The sequence below is a fragment of the Echiichthys vipera genome (assembly GCF_963691815.1).
Source record: "Echiichthys vipera genome assembly, chromosome: 10".
Lineage (NCBI taxonomy): Eukaryota > Metazoa > Chordata > Actinopteri > Perciformes > Trachinidae > Echiichthys > Echiichthys vipera.
Window position 1 is genome coordinate 23,505,676 of NC_139835.1, and position 15,464 is coordinate 23,521,139.

Consider the following 15,464-nt stretch of genomic DNA (forward strand, 5'->3'; position numbering starts at 1 on the left):
GAAAAGAGTCAGAGGCTCAGTGTTTATGTTCTCAAAGCTACTGTTTGTTCTGCATGCAATGTTGTTTTGATTATGTAATTTGCAAATTGAATGTCAGATGATTTGAGTTATAAAACATCTCCTCCAGCAGCAGTCTTTGTTCACCTATCGTCCCAATTTACCCTTGCTGTTTGAATAGTAAAAATACTATCCCCAGTAGCTAAGGCTGAGTTCAGGCTGATAATAACAATAACAATAAGATGATTGTGTTGGTGCAGTAGGGATGTTGGGTGTCACAGTGGGCTATGGCGGACGATTCTGGACCGTCTGCTGAAAACATTAACCCTGGCTAAACTTTTGACACAGAGTAGTCCAACAATATACTGTAGATTGACTCCTCAAAAATGACAACTATAAGAAAACCGTTTCTTATTCCTGATCTTCTATCAAATGTTTGCTGTGTTTGATCTTCTTTCCTCATCTTCCACTCACAGATTTACTACACAGGAAAGTACCAGAGCCTGGGTATAAAGCAGGGTGGCCCGTCAGCCGGAAAATGGGTAGAATTACCCGTAACAAAGTCTCCCAAGATTGTTCAGTTCTCAGTCGGCCACGATGGCTCTCATGCACTGCTAGTGGCAGAAGACGGAAGTGTGTTTTTTACAGGCTCTGCCAGCAAGGGAGAAGATGGAGAATCCAGTAAGATCATTTCAAACTATCTGCAAACACGCAAAAATAAACTCTATTCAACCTTTTATCAAGCATGGAATCAAAGCTATCTCTGTTTCAGTACTGAAGATGATGTCTGTGGTTTTCTTTTGCAGCTAAAAGTCGCAGACAGCCTAAGCCATACAAGCCCAAGAAGATGATCAAATTAGAGACCAAGACAGCAGTGTATACAGCGTGTAACAATGGCAGCAGCAGTATTGTCACCAAGGATGGCGAGCTCTACATGTTTGGCAAAGATGCTATTTACAGTGACAGCACTTGTGAGTTGGTTTGGCTTTTTCAAATTGTCTACCTCAGGGAATTCTAGAAATATTTCAGTTGTTTCAAGTCATTGTCTACATTGCTTTTATAACGAAAGATTAAAGACATACATTTTTTTTTTATTTAACCTCTAAAATCTAAGTCTATATCTATAAAATTCTCTGTTGGAAGCCATGTTCTTAACATTCTTAACAAACATTACTTTCTTTTTCACAGGTCAGGTAACAGACCTGAAAGGTCACTCTGTAACTCAGGTTGCCATGGGTAAGGCCCATACATGTGTTCTAACCAAGAGTGGTGAAGTGTGGACGTTTGGGGTGAATAACAAGGGCCAGTGTGGCAGAGACACTGGATCCATGAGCCAGGCAGGGAAAGGTGAGCAGTGAAAAAAAGGCAAACATATACAACAACATAATGTATATCGTATCTTACATATATTGTAGGTACATTGTCCTTTTCCTATGCTTAATCTGATGGCTTTCCTGTCTTTGTATGTGTTTATTGTAGCATTTGGTGTAGAGAGCATGGCCACAGCCATGGATGAAGACCTGGAGGACGAGTTAGAGGAGAAGGAGGAGAAGAGCATGATGTGCCAGCCAGGCATGCACAAGTGGAAGTTGGACCAGTGCATGGTCTGCACGGTGTGTGGAGACTGCACTGGTTACGGTGCCAGCTGTGTCAGTAGTGGGCGGCCAGACAGAGTACCAGGAGGGTAAGAAGACACAAAAACTGGAAGGGGGTAATATGGTAATTTCAGTATCTGTACAGCACTTGTGTTTATCAAAGAGGAAGGACTGTTGAAAACCAAAACACCCGCATCTTACTGGATCTTTAAAAAACAAATTAGGCACATTTTTTTTAAGCATAAGTTGACATTTTTTTCTATCCGTGTCTGCCACCAGAATCTGTGGCTGTGGGTCTGGAGAGTCTGGCTGCTCAGCTTGTGGATGTTGCAAAGCCTGTGCCAGGGAGCTGGATGGTCAAGAGGCCAGACAGAGAGGCATCTTTGATGCAGTAAAGGAGATGATTCCACTGGACCTGCTGCTAGGTATGCCAACTGATATCTTATGACTTCATGTTCCCCCGTTTTGTTAATTTGTACAATATTTACACATCACCTGTTTCGCCACTCTCATTGTTTACATTTTGCTTAAAGGCACGTCTGATAAATTGTATGTTAAAATGTCAAACATATACATGTGCTGTGTTGTGATATTCCAAATTGTCCAGTTTGCATTACATTGGTTCCTCAATAATTGATCAAAATAAATGACTGTCTTGAGCAGGGTTGATGCAGGCTGTCTATTCTTCTGAGCTATGCCAGTGCTCTGCTTATGCCATACACATCACACTGTCTGTTGCATTTGCTTGAATGCAGTATTTCGCACACACGTCATCGCTCATCCTTTGTTTTATTCTTGTGTTGTGCAGAGTCATTGCTTCTCCATTGCGTCTTTCCATCATTCATTGATGTGTGTCTTGTTTTGTTCTGCTCTGCTCCGTATTCCCTCTTCCTCCTCCTCCTCCTGCATCCTTTCTGGGCTGTCTGTACCTGGGGCCTTTTTTGTTTTCAGCTGTGCCTGTCCCTCCCCCTCCAGGAGTGAACATCGAGGAGCACATTCAGATCCGTCAGGAAGAGAAACGACAGAGGATCAACCGCCGACACAGGCTGGAGGAGGGCAGAGGTATGGATCAGGGCTGAACAAAATGGGACTATGTTTAGGGAAGGGCTGTGTGTTTCTTTGGCTTTATGATATGCTTTCTATGATAGAGTGAGAAGGTGGGAGTGTAGGTTAACAAATAGGGGAAAGCTACACACAATATGTCCATCCCTTTTTAATTTTTAAAAACTTTCAGTTGCTGTGTGAGCTTGGGTGTTATGCCTTGGTGACTCCCCCCTTGCCTGTGTCTGTATTATTTTTCAGTGAATGTGTTTTGTTGTGGTGAAGTATTATCATGTGTTCTTTCCCATTTGTGAGCATTGTGCATGCATGTGAAAGTTTCTTTCTCCCCCAGGCCCCCTTGTTTTTCCTGGTCCCATTTTTATGAACCAGCGTGAGCAGGCCCTAGCCAGAATAAGACCCCTTCAGGCACTAAGGCATAAACGGGACAAGCACAAAGGTACTACGGTCTTCACTAACTCAACGGGTGCAGAGACGCCCCTTTGACTCATCTCCCAATCTGGCTATCCCGCCCACCTCCTCTCTCACTCTCTGACGACAGGACTCTTATGTCTTCACGAGGTTTTTTGGTAACAAACAATGTAGCCTGTTGGCAAGAAAGACTCACTCTGACTCACAGTGGAGCCTTTAGACCAGGTCAAAGACCAATCTCAACAGACTGGTTCTATTTCTAATTTGATTAATTCTATGTTACCCTAGCACAGTTCAATAAAGATTTGGTCTGTTATGCTAATTAATTTTCTGGTTTAACACTTATAATCCTCGCAGTAGGATGACTGCTCTGCCCACTGCTGTTGTTTGACCTAAATAGAAATCACTGCCGTAACTGGATTTGCCATCACTCTCCTAGCAGCTGATTTGTCACTTTGTGGGTACAACAGCAGCATAATGAGCAGATGAAACAGCTAGTACCAGGGAGAGCAGGCCTTGATGGATGACAAGCTGAAAAATATGACAGAAGGAAGGAAGCAGCATTGTTAGATTTAAAATATACATTTTACCTGTTAAGCATCTCATGGAAATGGCTTTCACGTTTCTTTTAGAGAGCATCATGCACAAACCTTCTCTCCATACTGCATGACTGACACCTATTCGTAACACCTGTTGACTCTATAATAATAATTAAAAAAAAACAACTACAAAATACCAAACTGTATCATTCATTGCCTGCACAAATAAGAAGACAACAGCTTGTATCTTTGTTTGTAGACGGCATATTGGTAGTTCTACATCTACATGTCAAAGCTACTGCTACTGTTGCTTTTCTTGCCAATAGATGGCGCATGTTGCGGCGGAACTGCAGGTTTGGAAGTGCTGTTGGATGATATTAGCTAGGTTTGATTTTGGGTGTCTAGTATTGTACCCTTGTTGATGTAAAACATTCAATTAAAATGTACAATATGACGACCTTCCCTATAGAAACTGTTTTAGGTGGAAACAGTGACGCCACAGTGTATTTTATTTCAGCGAAGCAATGGTTTCCTCCTTAATGTCAGTTAAGAAATGAAATCCTTTTTTGGAATCACTCATTGCGGGTTGATGCACAGTTGTAATGCTGCCCCCTGACAATACTGTTGTTTGTTCTGTGACCTCTCATTAAGCTCTAATTCTCCCTTAAATGTCATTAAAAGCATCTATGATTTCTAACTTACATTGACAGTTGTCTCCATGAGCTAAACATTCAACCCTAACTTTTATAAATGTTTGGGCCATGAGCTAGTCAGTATTCATTTTCTTATCTCATCTGGCTGGCTTCAGATACAGAGGTAAACCACAATGAGCTGGCATTGACTGTCATTGTATTTACTGTAATGCATGGGTCTCTATCCAACTTTTTTCCCCTCAAACACCACAACTCTGACCTCTCACACAGGGCTCAGGGTAAACCAGATTCCCTCTTCCTCACTGAAAACAGACAGATGTCGAGAAGAAAATCGAGTTATATCCCAAACAAACAGCCTGTCCATTTGTAAAGGGATTGGTTGCCAAAAGCCTTTCTGTTATAGAGGTGTTGTTCGCTCCTTTCTATTGCAGCATGCTTCTCCCTTTTTCTCCCTGTTTTCTGTTGAATACTCTTTTCCCTCTAGCTCCGTTTTCCAGGAGTGTGCAGAGACATCCACCTCTGTGGTCTGAAGTTGTTACTAAACCTCACTCAATTGTGCTGACTTGGAGTGTTTTGCCTTGCAGATGGTAGCAGTGAGCGTGGAGAGAAAGATGCAAGCAAAATCACCACCTACCCTCCAGGGGCAGTGAGATTTGACTGTGAGCTGCGAGCTGTGCAGGTCAGCTGCGGTTTTCACCATTCAGGTAGGTTAATTTCCCCCATGGCTGCTTCAGGCACCAGGGTAGATTTGTCTGCATTTAAGACGGTTATTTTTAAAACGAGTGACTCACATTGGAGTAAAGAAAGTGAGTAAATAACCGTTGTGATTATGTTGCTTTCCAGTGGTGCTGATGGAGAATGGAGATGTCTACACTTTTGGTTACGGCCAACATGGGCAGCTTGGACATGGGGATGTAAACTCCAGGTATGGCTTCAGTTGCATTACATGTCTGAACTCAAATTTGATAAAAGTGAAGTGAATAAGTTAAATGAATTATTCTTAAGATATAAAATGCAGTATTTTACTGTCCTTTACGCAAGTAATGGTAACAGAATGGAGGGTACATTCTACATTAAATACTATACTACTGACCAGGTGGGGCTAACAGGAAAGGTTTAGGAAAGTTAGCTATTTTTCGGGTTTCATGGGTATTACAGGCCTAAATGTGTTAATTCAGCCCAATTGCTCCAGTAATAGAGTCCAGAGTCTTGCCTTGTAATTTTGAATTGCATTACAAACATGAATAAACTCACGTGGACACAACCTAAAACTATATTTTTCTACCTGCTAGGGGTTCTCCAACTCTGGTGCAGGCTCTTCCAGGTCCCAGTGTACAGGTGACAGCGGGCAGTAACCACACAGCAGTCCTCCTCATGGATGGGCAGGTCTTTACATTTGGCAGCTTCTCGGTAAGAAGAAGAATGTTCTTGCACAATGTATAGTCAACTGCTTTTATAGAGCACGCAGAATTTGTTTTAGTAATGGTGTTAGTATTTTTAAATTTGTATTGCTTTATGCCTGTTTTGATATACTTGAACGTCAACTGCTCTAAAGAGGGAATATATATTTTTACACATTTTTCAGAAAGGACAGCTGGGCCGGCCTATCCTGGACATGCCCTACTGGAATGCCAAGCCATCTCCCATGCCCAACATTGGTGCCAAATATGGACGAAAGGCTACCTGGATTGGTGCCAGCGGAGACCAGACATTCCTGCGGATCGATGAGGCTCTTATCAACTCCCATGTCCTAGCTACTTCAGAGATTTTTGCCAGCAAACACATTATTGGCCTTGTGCCCTCCTCTGTGTCAGAGCCGCCTCCATTTAAATGCTTGCTTATCAACAAAATGGATGGAAGCTGCAGGACCTTCAATGACTCTGAGCAGGAGGACCTGCAGGGATTTGGCCTGTGTCTGGACCCAGTGTACGATGTCATCTGGAGGTCAGTCCAAGGACTATACAGCGCAATAAGATGCAGACATTTTGGCTTAGTTTTGGTTAACCTGTATGCACCATATTGTGTGCTATAGATAGATTAACTTTAACTAACTCCTGTGTTCTCCCTCTTCGTCTCTGTGTGCTTTTAGGTTCCTGCCAGCCGCAAAAGAGATGTTGTGCTACAATGCAGTGATAGCTGATGCCAGGATGCCCTCTGCTACAGATCTACAGGCTCGGTGTAGCATCCTTAGTCCAGAGCTTGCGTTGCCCTCAGGATCACATGCCACCACTACTCGCTCTCACGGAGCCCTACACATCCTCGGTAATCCTCCGCATAAGCAATTCAGCAAAGTGTCTTTGGTCATATGAATCTTTTATGAATGTCTTATGGTCTTATTCATATGTACATGAATGCTTCAACACAAATGATGATTGACAGTTTGGCCATCTGTGTTTCTTCACAGCTGCTTTGTCTAAGCCCCACTCCTCTGATCAGGCTTTTGTGTAGTCCCTGTAGCGCCTATTTTTTTCATGTAATGGGTCTTTCATTTAATGACTGATGTGCTTGCTGTTCTTCTTCTTGGTTCTCTTTCAATTATTGGGGAGAATTGATCGAAGAGGCAGATTTGCTCTGAGATGCTAGCCAGACATATGATCAAGTGTTTGCAGGGATGCTTGTTATTATTTTATGTTTATCAACCTTCAATATTAAAAGAAAGTGTACTGGTTTGTCCACTCAGGTTGCCTGGATACTCTGGCAGCCATGCAAGAGCTGAAGATGGGTGTAGCCAGCGCAGAGGAAGAAACCCAGGCAGTGATGAAGGTCTACTCTAAGGAGGATTACAGTGTGGTGAACCGCTTTGAGAGTAAGTGGGCTCTTTGTAAAGGATTCATGGTGAACATGTACTACACTGTATGTTTTGGTTTGATGTTTTGATTCTTCAAGGTTGGCTAACTTTTCAAGTCAAAGCTGCTAAATTGGTGAAACTGATATTCTGATCAGATCAGTTTATCCTCATCCTTAGTAAACAACATATATGTACAGTACTTTTTTACAGCCTAATAGATTGTGGTGTTGTAGGTCACGGTGGTGGTTGGGGCTACTCAGCCCACTCTGTGGAGGCCATTCGCTTCTGTGCTGATGCAGACATCCTGTTGGGTGGGCTGGGTCTGTTCGGAGGACGAGGGGAGTACACTGCCAAAATCAAGGTGAGCCGTCCTGTGACGCTGCTTTTCTTTCTCTTTTTTTTTGCCTTTTGTTTACTTTCAATTTCAGGCATTTTTTTTTCATGGCCGTAATTTTAGAATACACTTTGCACCAGGATTGACACTTAATCCATAGCGTGTGAACCAGAGTCAGAATGTTTTTTATTACCAAGAAGGTTTCAGTTACAAGGAATTTGCCTTGGTACAGTAGATGATAGTCGGCATGCTGCCAGTTTGGAGAGACAGCCAGGAGTACCGAGAGCCCAGAGTCCCGCTGCTGTGGACAGCGACAGCAGCTGCAGAAAAACGTATTTAAGTCACCTTAAGTAATAGGCCCACCTAAACGATCTATCTATCAATAATCACCATTTTCACAGCTTTACCTTGCTGTCAGCCTTTTCCTTTGAACCTACATTTTCTTAACGTATTTCTATGCATACGAAAAAATGTGCCACACAGATCAGCTGATTGAGTCAGACTTTCTGTGGTCTATGGAAGATAGAAATAAGTGATTATATCAGCCACAACGAAATGCTGTTGTGGAGACTACTAAGAGAATACCTAATAAGCCCGATTATACAGAAGAACTTTTGCAGAGGGAGGCTGAATAGCTGAAAGAGAGAGAGGGGACACTTGTGTGTGAACACTGAAAAAAAATGCTGTCTGGCAGCAAGGTAAAGCAACAGAATTATTCTAAATATAGCATTGTTTAAACTCAAATGGATTTATTTTTTTTGGTGTGCTTTCTTTTAGCTGGCTACAGCAATGCATTGCTTAGCTTTCATTTCGGTACTGTCTAATAACTCATTTACAACATATTAACCCAGTTCTGTTGTTGTGTAGCTTTTTGAGCTGGGACCTGACGGGGGGGACCATGAGACAGACGGCGATCTGCTGGCTGAGACTGACGTGCTGGCCTATGACTGTGCTGCCAGGTAAAGTTTGTGGATTCCTTCTGTCCCCCTTTCGGTTGTCTCAATTATTCATTGTCATTGGGAAAAAAAGTGATGGAAAGATATGATCTCTGTATTTGATAGCTATTCATGTTGGTGTCTTTTTTTTTTTTCTTTAGGGAGAAATATGCCATGATGTTTGATGAGCCGGTGTTGCTGCAGCTGGGCTGGTGGTATGTGGCGTGGGCGCGAGTGTCTGGACCCAGCAGTGACTGTGGTTCCCATGGACAGGCCACCATTACCACTGATGATGGGTAAAACTGATTTCACAATATAGATAAGGCATCTGCATTTATAATTTAATGTCTTACACATTTTCCATATGCATCATTTAATTTATAATGCTTGGATTTAAATATTAGTGACAGCCTTTCAATTAGTCTTGCTTTGTTTTTCCCTTAAGTGTGGTCTTTCAGTTCAAAAGCTCTAAGAAGTCAAACAACGGAACAGATGTTAATGCTGGTCAAATACCTCAGCTACTTTACAGGCAAGTAAAATTCCTGACATCTTATGATGGAAGTTTATTATTTCTACAGACCGGTCAATTAAATGTTTCTAATTGTTTCTTTACATTCTAACATTAGGCTTCCTTCAAATGATGGTAATGCTGCTAAAGGGAAACAGCAGACCAGTGAACCAGTCCATATCCTTAAACGCTCATTCGCTCGTACTGTCTCAGTGGTGAGTACTGTCTCTATGTTGTGAGGAGTTTGTCCTTCTCTGTTTCTACATTCTTTAGTGTTTTGACAGGTAATTTGTTACAGCACTGTGTGGGACTGTTTACCTCTGTCTCTCCGTAGGAGTGTTTTGAGTCTCTGCTGAGTGTCCTTCACTGGAGCTGGACCACCTTGGTTTTGGGTGTGGAGGAGCTGCGAGGGCTGAAGGGCTTCCAGTACACAGCCACCCTGCTGGACCTCGAGAGACTGCGCTTTGTCGGCACGTGCTGCCTCCGCCTGCTCAGGGTCTACATCTGTGAGATCTTCCCCATTGCTGGTAGGAACACAGAGAACTTTCAGGGTCAGCACTTTATCCTCTAAAATATATTGGCTTGTTCTTAAAATCACTGTGCTTGTGCTTTTAAACCATTAGCAACAATGCTTTTCCCTAGACTAATCCACAGCATATATCGTAATTCGTTTTAGAATGAAATGCTTAGTGTGTCTTTTTTTAGAATGTAGCTTATTTGGATATCTTACAATGTTTTCTTTTTCTATCTCTTGTTTGATCTCTAGCCAGCACCAAAGCTGTGGTGGAGGAGTCGAGCAAGCTGGCAGAGTGTGTGGGAAAGACACGCAGCCTGCTGAAGAAGATCCTGTCAGAAGGCATGGACAACTGCCTGACCAAGCTAGACAACGACCCACAGGGCTACCTGTCTCAACCTTTGACCCTGCTGGAAGCTGTGCTGCAGGAGTGCCATAACACCTTCACCGCCTGCTTCCACTCCTTCTACCCAACCCCAGCTCTGCAGTGGGCCTGCCTCTGTGACCTGCTCAACTGTTTAGACCAGGTTAGTGACAGCAGGCCATGTCATTGTAGTTCAGAAGGAGTTTTACATAGAATTCCCACTATTATTCTCATTAACAATGAATTTTTTTTCCTGATTTATCAGTAGTGTAGTTTAGTGCATGCCCAATCATGCATTCCTAAAGGCTGACAACATCTTCAAATGGCTTGTTTTGTCCAAGCAACATTCCAAAATAATAATAATATATTCAATTTCAGAAAACAAAGAAAAGCAGCTAATTTTAGAATCTGAAACCACTAAATTATTGAAGCTATAAATAAAGATGGTCAAGAGTGTTTTTACCATTCAGTACGCCTACCTTTACATCTAGTAAAGATTTTAAATATTGATACTGTGTGTTGTCAAAGGAACATTGTAGAAACCTTTCAGAAAGATGATAAAATAAGAGATTCATTCTTATTCTCCCTGTTCTTTTAAGGACATTGCTGAGGCCAACTTTCGCACATCCAGCAGCCGTCTTCTTGCGGCAGTGATGTCGGCTCTTTGCAACACCTCAGTAAAGTTGACATCCATCCTGCCAATTGCATATGACGGGGAAGTGCTGTTGCGTTCACTGGTCAAACAAGTCAGCACAGAGAACGACTCTGCCCTCGCACACCGCTTCCCCCTGCTGGTGGCCCACATGGAGAAACTAAGCCATGTGAGTTTTTACATGTCATATTCTGTACATCAGGTATCCTCACTTCAAAATGGTGAACATGGGTAATTATGGGTGTGGTCGGTGACCCAGGAAATGTTTGATGGATGGAGAATATTGTGGCATTTAATCATCAACTCATCCTATTCTCATTGAAGTACCTCCTATAACTCTGAATCAAAACAGTAATATCATATTTCCCCCCTTAGACGGAGGAGAACCTGATGGGCATGACCAGTTTCCGGGAGGTACTGGAGAAGATGCTGGTGATTGTAGTGCTGCCGGTGAGGAAGAGTTTGAGGAAGGAGGTGGAGCTGTTCTCTCCACACCTGGTCTCAAACACCTGTGGTCTGCTGGCCTCCATCGTCTCTGAGCTAACCGCCTCTGCACTGGGCTCCGAGGTAACTCACACCACAGGAAGCCTAAAAAACACACACATACGCATGTATGTAGGGCCACTGAGCTTTGCTTTGGTAAACCCAAGTCTATTGTCCTTTTTAAGAATCTTAATCTTGATCTGCTCTCAGCCTGCTCCTGTAGAGCTTTTTTTACCTTTGCCGTCTCTACATTGGGCATTCACCTTGTAATCATTGCCCTCTGTCACATTCATTTTGTAATTTTAAAAAACTGGGACCACATTTGCATCTATTTGCATTCATTTGCATCCTCTGTTGTATTCAGAATTGTCACAGTGCAGCTTTATAAGTTGTCATCAAGACTTCATGTCTTTCCTCATTGTTTTTTTTATTTTTGTTTTCATAGTGACAGCTTTTTCTTGAAACAAGGTCATGTCTTTACTGTTGCCAAACAACAGTAACAGAAAAGGTGGAATTGGATTTTCTTTATTTTTTTTTTTACTGTATGCTGAGTCATTAAGTGGGTAGGACAGATGTCTTTTGCCCCCCCTCTCACATGCTTCATTTAATTATCATCACACTCCTATCCTAGTACTGCAGATAGAACTCCTGGGCTATAGTTTCCATAGTAACTGTCACCCCGCGGCAGCCGTGGACACCACTCTTTTGCTCCCCAGTCTGTTGTCAGGGAAACAACCCTTTCCTCCCCTGAGCACCTGGATAGGCCCCCCTCTGCAGTTGTGTCTGGCTCTCTGTTGTCAGCAGGCTGAAAGAAAAATTACTCATTTGTACTGTGTGACTTAACATGCAAACATGAGATGTTTTTATTTCAGAAAATGTTTCTTTTAGAGACCAAAACCAAACCTTTCTTTCTAAAAGCAAGTTGGTAGGATCATCAGCAATGTAAATTTAATCTGGATAATTTAAAGAGCATCAGACACCAGTTATCTCCGTCCGCTGCAAAGCTTTTTGTACACACTATGATTTTTCTCCATTTGTCTTAGGGGGCACTCACACTGCCCGTCCATACCGTGCCCCGTGTTTTAGGGTACTTGTCCCCCCCTCCCTCTTCCCCTGAGGGCCAGGCCCGTTTGTACTCACACTGCCTGGGCCTCGCGCGAATGCTTCTTGCCTGTCTATACGTCATCACGCCGTAACACGTCACACGCGTTGATTGACGTCGTTGCGATGTGTCGCTTTGTTTACAAATCTTTCCATAGACCTCGGAGTTTTTGTGCGTCTTGTCGACTGTTTTTGAATATTTTCATTAGACCAAATCTGCAGTAAACACTCCACCCCTGCATCACCCCAACGTGAACCTTTCGCCGCCATTGTTTTAAATGTCCGCGCATGGTCCGTCTTTTTTTCTTTCTATGTCCGAACAGGCGCACATGAAATGACGTCATAGCCGCCGTAGGCCTCGTGCTCATACATGTGCAAACGTGCTTTACAAAAGCCCACCTCTCCCAAACGGTCCGTGGCAGGCAAGCTGGCCGCAGCTGGTTGCACTCACACTGGTCAAACGAACTAGGCTTTACCCGTGGAACCTGTTTGGGCGGATGGACAGTGTGAGTGCGACCTTAATGCACAACAATAACCTGGTCACAGGCAGGTGTGACTAGATTCAAACCTGTATATTCAATCCATAAATCCTAAAAGTACTAGATAAACCGGCATCAAGCTTAGGCTAAAGTCAGCACAAAAGTGTCACTTCTAATGACTGCCTTGTACTATCTCACTGGTACTATTTATTATTTCACATTGATTGACTCTTATGAATTGTCCCGCTCTATTGTAGTGTTTTTCCTGCTCTGTGGTTGTTTTCTTTCAACTTGCCCAGAGACAACGGATGTAAATTGACTTCCAGCTAACTCTGGAGAAATAACTTTTAATAGTGTGCTGTCTCTGCAAAAATAAACAATAAAATAAAGTGTATCTTGGTCTTCATGTGGAGGACAGAGAACATGCTTTTTTATCCAGGGTTTCATTGTTTGCTACAGTAAAAGAAAAATGTGTTACTCAGCCCCATGTGGTTATGTAATTTCTTTAATATGTTTGACTACATCTCTTTTTGTGTCCTTTACTTATTAGGTTGATGGGTTGAACTCTCTCCACTCTGTGAAAGCATCCCCTAACCGTTTCACCAAAACGAGCCAGGGCCGGAGTTGGAACACGGGCAATGGTTCTCCGGATGCCATCTGTATGACAGTGGACAAGCCAGGTGTTGTGCTGGTTGGTGTCTGCGTCTACGGAGGAGGGGGCATCCATGAGTATGAACTAGAAGTGCTGGCTGATGATGTAAGTGCTTAGAAATCATTTTCATCTTTATGTTTTATTACCATTTATACATTTCCTGGGGCTGCTTGACTAGTTGTCAACCTTACCGTCTTTTTAAAACTTTTGTTTAACTTTTGTCACCCTTTAGGCGCAGACAGAGCACCCAGGGGACTCAGCACACTCTCACAGGTGGACGTCCCTGGAGCTGGTGAAGGGCACCTACAGCACTGACGATTCTCCCAGTGATATTGCTGAGATTCGCCTGGACAAGGCTGTGCCACTGAAGGTACATAGGTTCTCAAGAAAATAATACAGGCATATGATTTGCTGTTGAGATACAAACATTAGGATATGACATACTGTAACTATTTTCTAATGTTATACAGATGTGGGCTGGTTTTGGTTAAAATTAATATAACTGATGAATTCATTCTGTTGCAGGAGGGGGTGAAGTATGCTGTCAGATTGCGTAACTATGGCAGCCGGACAGCTAATGGGGATGGAGGTATGACCACAGTGCAGTGCTCTGATGGCGTGTCCTTCACCTTCAGCACCTGCAGCTTGAGTAGCAATGGCACCAACCAGACCCGAGGACAGATCCCACAGATTCTTTACTATAGGTAAAACACAAAGCCAGTAATATCTCATCTCTGGAGTATTTGTTGTTGTTTTTTTCTGACCTGAGTTTTTCTTGTGGCTGAAGGAGTGAGTATGATGGGGATCTCCAGTCTCAGCTGCTGAGTAAAGCTAACGAGGAGGACAAGAACTGTAGCAGAGCTCTATCTGTGGTCAGTGCTGTGGTCAGAGCTGCAAAGGACCTGCTTCACAGAGCTTTTGCTGTCGATGGTAAGCACAACAAACTTGCACCTGTTTTAAAGAAGCATTGCTGTAGTGTTAAGCCACTTGTACTGAACTTGGTTCATATCTGTTCAGCCTCTCATCAGTTTAATCTTTGTCCTTTATTATCTCCAGTCGATGATATTCCTGAGCTACTAAGTTCCTCCAGCCTCTTCTCCATGCTCCTGCCCCTTATCCTGGCTTACATCGGCCCAGTGGCTGCATCTGTACCCAAGGTAAGAGGTCAAACAAGGAAATCCTTCATTTTTAATTACTAAATTGTCTCTCTCTGATGTGAAATTGTGGTGAAATGGCTGCTCTAATTCATCCAGGCTGCTGTCGAGGTCTTTGGACTAGTTCAGGAGCTGTTACCTGCTGTCTCCGCCCTCAACCAAAAGTATGCCCCACCCACCTTCAATCCCAACCAGTCAACTGACAGCACGACTGGCAACCAGCCTGAGCAGGGCCTGTCAGCTTGTACCACCTCAAACCATTACTCAGTAATTGAGAGTGACCACCCTTACAAACAAGCTGGCGTCACACAATATAGGGTGAGGCCTCTTTTGGCACACTAACTAGCAAGTAATGTACATCTGAAAAAAGTAAGAGGGACTAACATTATTTAAGTTTGAACTAATCTTGCTCTTTCTCACCTCGCCTTAGGTATCATTCCCAGACTGTGTCCGCTGGACCACCATCGAGTTTGATCAACAGTGTGGCACTGCACAGCCAGAGGATGTCCTACGCCTGCTCATCCCCAGCCGTACCCTCCACCTGTCCAGTCTGGGGGGCAAACCTTTGATCCATGATACCATCAACACCTGGACTGAGCTCAAGAAGTTCTCGGGCTCCACAGGCTGGCCAACCACCGTCCTTGTGTTACCAGGTAAGAGAGGACAAACATTGCGAAACAACTGTGTTGTTTTGGCAATAACAGCATCCAAATAAATCCAAAAGTTACAAAAGCCACGAGACTTAGGCAATTTAATATGCAGTAGTCAGGTGAAGACAATTACTTACATTTGACATTTCCCAATGTTGGTTAGCTGATAATTATATTCCCCAGCACTCAGACTGCATGTAACACTCCTTTGGTCATTTGAAGTGCTTGTCAGATTCTGGGCCACCTTCCTCAGCAGACAGCTATTAGTTTACCAGTGATTACCTACATAACACTGCCCACCGGTCCCTCTTTTCATCTTCTGTATTTCTGTCCTTTCTACTTTCAGGAAATGAAGTTCTGTTTTCACTGGAAACAGCCTCGGACTACGTTAAAGACGAGAAAGCTTGCTTTTATGGCTTCAAGTGTGTGGCTGTGGGATATGAATTCAACCCTGGTCCCGATGAGGTACAGACACTCTTGTATATTCCTCAGTCGTTAGATCTCATGACTGATCTGTATTCTTTATGTCAACTGTGAAATGTTCGGTAATGCATTGGCAGACAAAATGTTAGAAAACCCTCCTGACCCCAGCATTA

At 43.2% G+C, this 15,464-nt stretch overlaps 1 protein-coding gene across 15 annotated transcripts in view; it reads left to right on the top strand.

The window, feature by feature from the left end:
- The window catches only part of mycbp2 (MYC binding protein 2), a 62,048-nt gene that overhangs the window by 18,287 nt on the left and 28,297 nt on the right, over window positions 1–15,464 (top strand). For 6 of the 15 annotated variants that reach the window (XM_083921612.1, XM_083921624.1, XM_083921615.1 and 3 more), the window contains exons 12-41: window positions 474–678; window positions 804–968; window positions 1,186–1,344; window positions 1,477–1,681; window positions 1,872–2,017; window positions 2,544–2,654; window positions 2,986–3,090; window positions 4,839–4,958; window positions 5,098–5,179; window positions 5,547–5,664; window positions 5,840–6,198; window positions 6,344–6,516; window positions 6,935–7,060; window positions 7,276–7,403; window positions 8,244–8,335; window positions 8,473–8,607; window positions 8,757–8,840; window positions 8,938–9,034; window positions 9,154–9,370; window positions 9,586–9,860; window positions 10,297–10,518; window positions 10,725–10,916; window positions 12,963–13,169; window positions 13,297–13,434; window positions 13,590–13,768; window positions 13,852–13,994; window positions 14,121–14,221; window positions 14,318–14,536; window positions 14,649–14,871; window positions 15,215–15,333. In XM_083921612.1, the coding sequence (XP_083777738.1) occupies window positions 474–678; window positions 804–968; window positions 1,186–1,344; window positions 1,477–1,681; window positions 1,872–2,017; window positions 2,544–2,654; window positions 2,986–3,090; window positions 4,839–4,958; window positions 5,098–5,179; window positions 5,547–5,664; window positions 5,840–6,198; window positions 6,344–6,516; window positions 6,935–7,060; window positions 7,276–7,403; window positions 8,244–8,335; window positions 8,473–8,607; window positions 8,757–8,840; window positions 8,938–9,034; window positions 9,154–9,370; window positions 9,586–9,860; window positions 10,297–10,518; window positions 10,725–10,916; window positions 12,963–13,169; window positions 13,297–13,434; window positions 13,590–13,768; window positions 13,852–13,994; window positions 14,121–14,221; window positions 14,318–14,536; window positions 14,649–14,871; window positions 15,215–15,333 (4,845 nt within the window). The remainder of the gene's footprint in view (window positions 1–473; window positions 679–803; window positions 969–1,185; window positions 1,345–1,476; window positions 1,682–1,871; window positions 2,018–2,543; window positions 2,655–2,985; window positions 3,091–4,838; window positions 4,959–5,097; window positions 5,180–5,546; window positions 5,665–5,839; window positions 6,199–6,343; window positions 6,517–6,934; window positions 7,061–7,275; window positions 7,404–8,243; window positions 8,336–8,472; window positions 8,608–8,756; window positions 8,841–8,937; window positions 9,035–9,153; window positions 9,371–9,585; window positions 9,861–10,296; window positions 10,519–10,724; window positions 10,917–12,962; window positions 13,170–13,296; window positions 13,435–13,589; window positions 13,769–13,851; window positions 13,995–14,120; window positions 14,222–14,317; window positions 14,537–14,648; window positions 14,872–15,214; window positions 15,334–15,464) is intronic. The other 9 variants (XM_083921619.1, XM_083921617.1, XM_083921621.1 and 6 more) reach the window with 7 other exon arrangements.